The sequence below is a fragment of the Nuphar pumila genome, unplaced genomic scaffold (genome assembly GCF_984573655.1).
Source record: "Nuphar pumila unplaced genomic scaffold, dmNupPumi1.hap1.1 HAP1_SCAFFOLD_1598, whole genome shotgun sequence".
Classification (NCBI taxonomy): domain Eukaryota; kingdom Viridiplantae; phylum Streptophyta; class Magnoliopsida; order Nymphaeales; family Nymphaeaceae; genus Nuphar; species Nuphar pumila.
Genome location: NW_028323720.1, coordinates 9,996 through 14,516, shown reverse-complemented (window position 1 = coordinate 14,516; position 4,521 = coordinate 9,996). Strand labels below are relative to the sequence as shown.

At 52.9% G+C, this 4,521-nt stretch overlaps 1 protein-coding gene across 1 annotated transcript; it reads left to right on the top strand.

Moving 5' to 3' along the window:
• The first annotated feature begins 233 nt into the window (after nt 1-233).
• Nucleotides 234-4,094, top strand: LOC149809180 (histone-lysine N-methyltransferase ASHH2-like). The gene is made up of 4 exons (XM_089994966.1): nt 234-529; nt 2,016-2,430; nt 3,016-3,624; nt 3,741-4,094. The coding sequence occupies exons 1-4, from the start codon at nt 234-236 to the stop codon at nt 4,092-4,094; spliced, it is 1,674 nt and encodes a 557-aa protein (XP_089851092.1).
• The last annotated feature ends 427 nt before the right edge of the window (nt 4,095-4,521 follow it).

Below are 4,521 nucleotides of genomic sequence, written 5' to 3'. Positions count from 1 at the left end.
ATGCTTGATCAAACGTGAGGTGCAGGGCTGCTTTTGGTGCTATATCGACTCGTGTCAATCAAAGCGTGATTTGCAGGCGGGTGGTCTGGAAAACGTGTCCTCCTGTTGAGTTCCTAGGCATGCGTGTGTGCGCGACTGGGAGAAGCGTAGCACGCATCATGGAAAGCATGCGCATTCTCGCCTTAAAGTCTTGCCTCGGATTGTAGTGGTGTTCTGTTGTGTAGTTCGCGGACATGCCGGCGACCACCCAAACATGCTCGCCTGATGCCCCAGTCGCCCAGAGCGCTGATAACTGGGTGCAATGTGATCGATGTGGGAAATGGCGCCGCGTTGGGGCCTCAGTGGTGGACATGCTGGACGACAACTCGAACTGGTTTTGCGAGGACAATCCTGACATCGCTCACAACAGCTGCACGCAACCTCAGGAGCTGACGAACGAAGAGATCGATCGTGGAAGAGAAGAAGATGATGTTCTGGAAAAAGAGCGCCGAAGACGGCAAAGGAGGCCCGCGGTTTGGCAGCTTGTCAGGTATGCTGGCTCAGCTGGCATGTTTGTGATGTATTGCTTTCTCACCGTGCTTCCTTCTGCGTCATGTTAAAAGGATCACAACGTTAGTTGATGACATTTTTGTGAATTCCAAGAGCATTTACTTGTCCGGCCATACAGGAAGTGCTAGCCTATGGCAGGGCGTGCGTTGCGTCAGTGCTGCACTGCAGAAGCAGTGCAAAGAGCCCTTTCGCTGCCATTTGTTGCTGTTTGATGTGCGAATTCATCAAGTTCGGTGTGCTGATGATGTGGATATGGAACGCACAACTGGTGCAAAGCCACCCAGCCCACCTATCTTGGCTATCGTGAGGAAACGCACACTCGTATGGCACGGTTTGACGCTCGAGATGGCTTGCAATGCGAACCATGTTATTTTCTTTCCGTTGATGGCTTTATTCAAAGGTCTTCTTTAGAGGGCGTGGTGATGTCTTTTTCCCCGACACATCAGGGCAAGCATTTTACCCAGTTTTCTCGATCACACCCGCACGCAGGATTCAATATGGATGTCACTTATTACCCACATTTGAGGCTTTCTTTCCTGTGGAAAACCATTGCTTAGCAGCTCCTAGATTTCCAGCCGCTGATCGTCGGTTCAACCATAGAATGTGCCTGTGCATTGTATCACGATTACCAAGAGCACCCTTGAATGGTCCCCATTCGAACTCGTACGGCATTGAGCGCTTTGCCATCAGGATATGCTTGCAAGCATGCATAGGGGTTGCGCAAGGCTCTTGCCAGCGAAAGTCGCTGCTCGCCTTGTCGGATAGCAGTCTCATTGTTCATGCATTTATGGTTCAACTTATGTCCAGTTATGTCTAGGTGATAACAATTGTATATGCCAAGATCTCAGCATCGCAACGTCTATCATGCAGTGCAAGCCAAAGGTTGCTGCGTGGACACCTGCCGGTTCGAACGAGGGGTCCAGCGGCATGCACCAATTGTGGGTTGTTAGCATATAAGGATATGCAAACTGTGAAAAAGTGCTCGCACTGTCCTGCAAGCGGACTGTGCATGATGTTCTTTGGACAGTAGAAGAAAGGTTTACAATATTGCGAATGAATGCTGCACCCTTCTTTATTCCTGAAGACAAGGCAGGCGTCGTGAAATATGTGGCAATGGCCATGATGGGCCCGTGGTCATGATTGAAGAGGGGGTTAGCTCCTGTTCCAGCTGCAAACAGTTTTCCACCATCAGCTACTCTGGCGCGCTGTCATGTGGCACACATACCTTAGCCATAGTGGTCAGGGTCACAGCTCCACCAAGAGCGATGCGATGCTTACGACTCAGGTCGTCGTTACTGGACTCAGCAGTACTATGTGGCGGTGCTTATGATCGAGCCTGTGAAACAGCATAGGTTTTGTACCGAAAAATGCGGATGTCAGTATCCTTTCGTGGTTTTGATCTTGCCAACGTGCATCGAGCGTGCACTTTGGTTCAGCCTGACTTATGACGCATCTGGCTGTTGCAGGGATAACATCTACACGCATCGCAAGCAGAAGAAGCTCTATGAAGATGACATCATGGTGTGTGCGTGCCGGCCAGCCCCCCCCCCATCAGCTGTCATCCCAAAGGGAGTCAGCATAGCGTGCGGGCACAACTGCCTGAACCGAATGCTCAACATCGAGTGCATCTCCGCGTTCTGCCCTTGCGCCAAAGAGTGCAAGAACCAGCGGTTCACGCGCAAGCAGTACGCGAAGCTCGAAACTCTCCGGGCTGGGCTCAAGGGTTTCGGCCTCTTCACAAAGCAGGCACTCAAGAAGGGGCAGTTCATCATCGAGTACGTGGGCGAGGTGCTTGACGAGGACGAGTACGTTCGGAGAAAGGAGTATTATGGCTCCGTTGGGCAGCGGCACTACTACTTCATGAACATCGGCAATGGAGAGGTGCGTGGGTTTGTTGTCGTCGTAACTCAGTGCCAGATTGGGGTTGCGACCCCTATTTCTGCCCCAAATAATGATGCACTTTCAGGGATATTGACCCACGATGCAAACTGCCTGGCAAAGCACTGTTGTAACCTGTCGGCAACCAAGATGTGAGTAGGCTAGACTTTGTGAACAAGGCACTCGTCATCGCAACCTACTGGCGGAGGAGAGGTGAGGAGGCTAAGGATTTGGGTTGGGGTTCAGCTTATCGAGCAAAGTGAGATGTGCTGTGGGTTCAATTACCTTATTGGCATACGGAGAGGTTGTGAAAGCTGTTTAGGAGGAATGAGGGGGGGATGTTTCACGCCTGCTTTGTGACTGCGGCATTGATCACGGTCAAGAGCATGCCCTCGCTGTCGTGTTGCGCTGCATCCAAGCCTGTACAGAAGCGTAGGTCTGGTACCGAAATTGCTGAATTTCCATTCCTGATTGAGCAGGTGCTGACCCTGAAAATGTGCAGGCAGCATATTCTTTTGTACACCACCCCAAGTGCACCACTGTTCATCCACAACACTGCCGCTTAGCGGCACATGCATCGGCGTGCAGGTGATCGACGCCTGCCGAAAAGGCAACCGCGCCCGCTTCATCAACCACTCGTGCGAGCCAAACTGCGAGACGCAGAAGTGGGTCGTCAAGGGGGAGCTCGCGATTGGGCTGTTTGCGATCAAAGACGTTCCGGCCAACTGCGAGCTGACTTTTGACTACAACTTCGAGCGGTACGGCGACAAGCCGACCAAGTGCCACTGCGCTGCCGAGACGTGCAGGGGCTTCATCGGCGGCAGTGCAGACCGGTACGAGGGGCTGGCCGTGGATGATGCTGCTCTCCTGGGGGAGGACATTCAGCCGATCATGGTGGGGAACGAGGTGAAGGAGACGGTGCGTCTTGTTGCATATTGGCATCCACATGCACATCTTCGACTCCAAGCGGAACTCGGGACATTGTGTGATCCGATGCTTCAGTGCTTTCGCCTGTGTGTTCCGTTGCACCTGTCACTGCGCAGGGACCACCACTGCAATCTGGACCTCGCATACTCCATGATGATGATGTTGTTCGTCCAAGCATGTGATGAAACCATCAGTCAAGGCACCCACCAGACGTCAAGCAATGATAACCCTGTCTTCAATCCCACCTACCAACCACAAGAGCTTCTGCGAGTGAGTGTGTTGTTCAACCACTTCAGCCACAATACCTGCTGAGGTCGCAACACTGACGTCGCAAGGAGCGCAGGTGCAGCTTCAGATGACAGTGTCAGTATTTGTTTTCAATTTAGCGGACTCATACATTCATTCCGGCCATGCATGCTTGCCAACATCTGAAGGGCATGAAACTGGTCAACAGTGCACTCAGCTTGCAATTGCTGATTGCGTGCATATGTGTTGTTATCGTTGTTCATCATGCAAGATTTGCTGCGGTGCAGGACTTGGAGGTCGTGCTCGATCACTTTGTGGGAATCAATCTGGACCTGGCCTACTCAAAGGCTGTCAACAGTCGTTTACGGGACATAGCTATCGCACAGGGGTGCCGCTGGCAGAGCGATGATGAGGACGATGAGTCAGCGCATGACGAGTCCGCCCTCACCGACCTATCAAAGGTGCGCCAAACACCTGCTGAACACCCTCGCTAGGGTTGGTATCGTAAGCTTTGAGCAATGGATACATGTCACTCGAGGCAATTGTACCCGAACCAGCCTGGCACTCTCGCCTGACCTGACACTCTGCCTTCTCCATTCTCTACCCTGCAAGAAAGCCGTGGCTTACCATCAAGCAAAAATCAGCTATCATTAGCATCATGGGGACGATGTGAAATCAACGAAGTAAACCACCAACGTCAGACCCGAGCACGCGTGTGGTCTGCAGAGCGTCTTTGCCGATGCTGCGCCAGGAGTCTCTGTGACCGACCACGAGATGAGTAGCCCGCCCTCGAGCTCGCGCAAACCGAATAAACGCCCGATTTCGGACGACCCCTCAAACAAGCGGCCCAGCAAGGCAGCAAAACCGGCCGCCGCCACATCCAAGGCGGCAGCACGCAGCGCCCCAGACGGCCCCAGCTCG

What these genes read in the sequence shown, in the direction of transcription:
- LOC149809180 (XM_089994966.1), top strand. Translation starts at nt 234, where the DNA reads ATGCCGGCGACCACCCAAACATGCTCGCCTGATGCCCCAGTCGCCCAG. An exon ending in GCGGTTTGGCAGCTTGTCAG is followed by an intron (nt 530 to 2,015) that starts GTATGCTGGCTC and finishes TGGCTGTTGCAG; the next exon opens with GGATAACATCTACACGCATC. An exon ending in AACCACAAGAGCTTCTGCGA is followed by an intron (nt 3,625 to 3,740) that starts GTGAGTGTGTTG and finishes TTTTCAATTTAG; the next exon opens with CGGACTCATACATTCATTCC.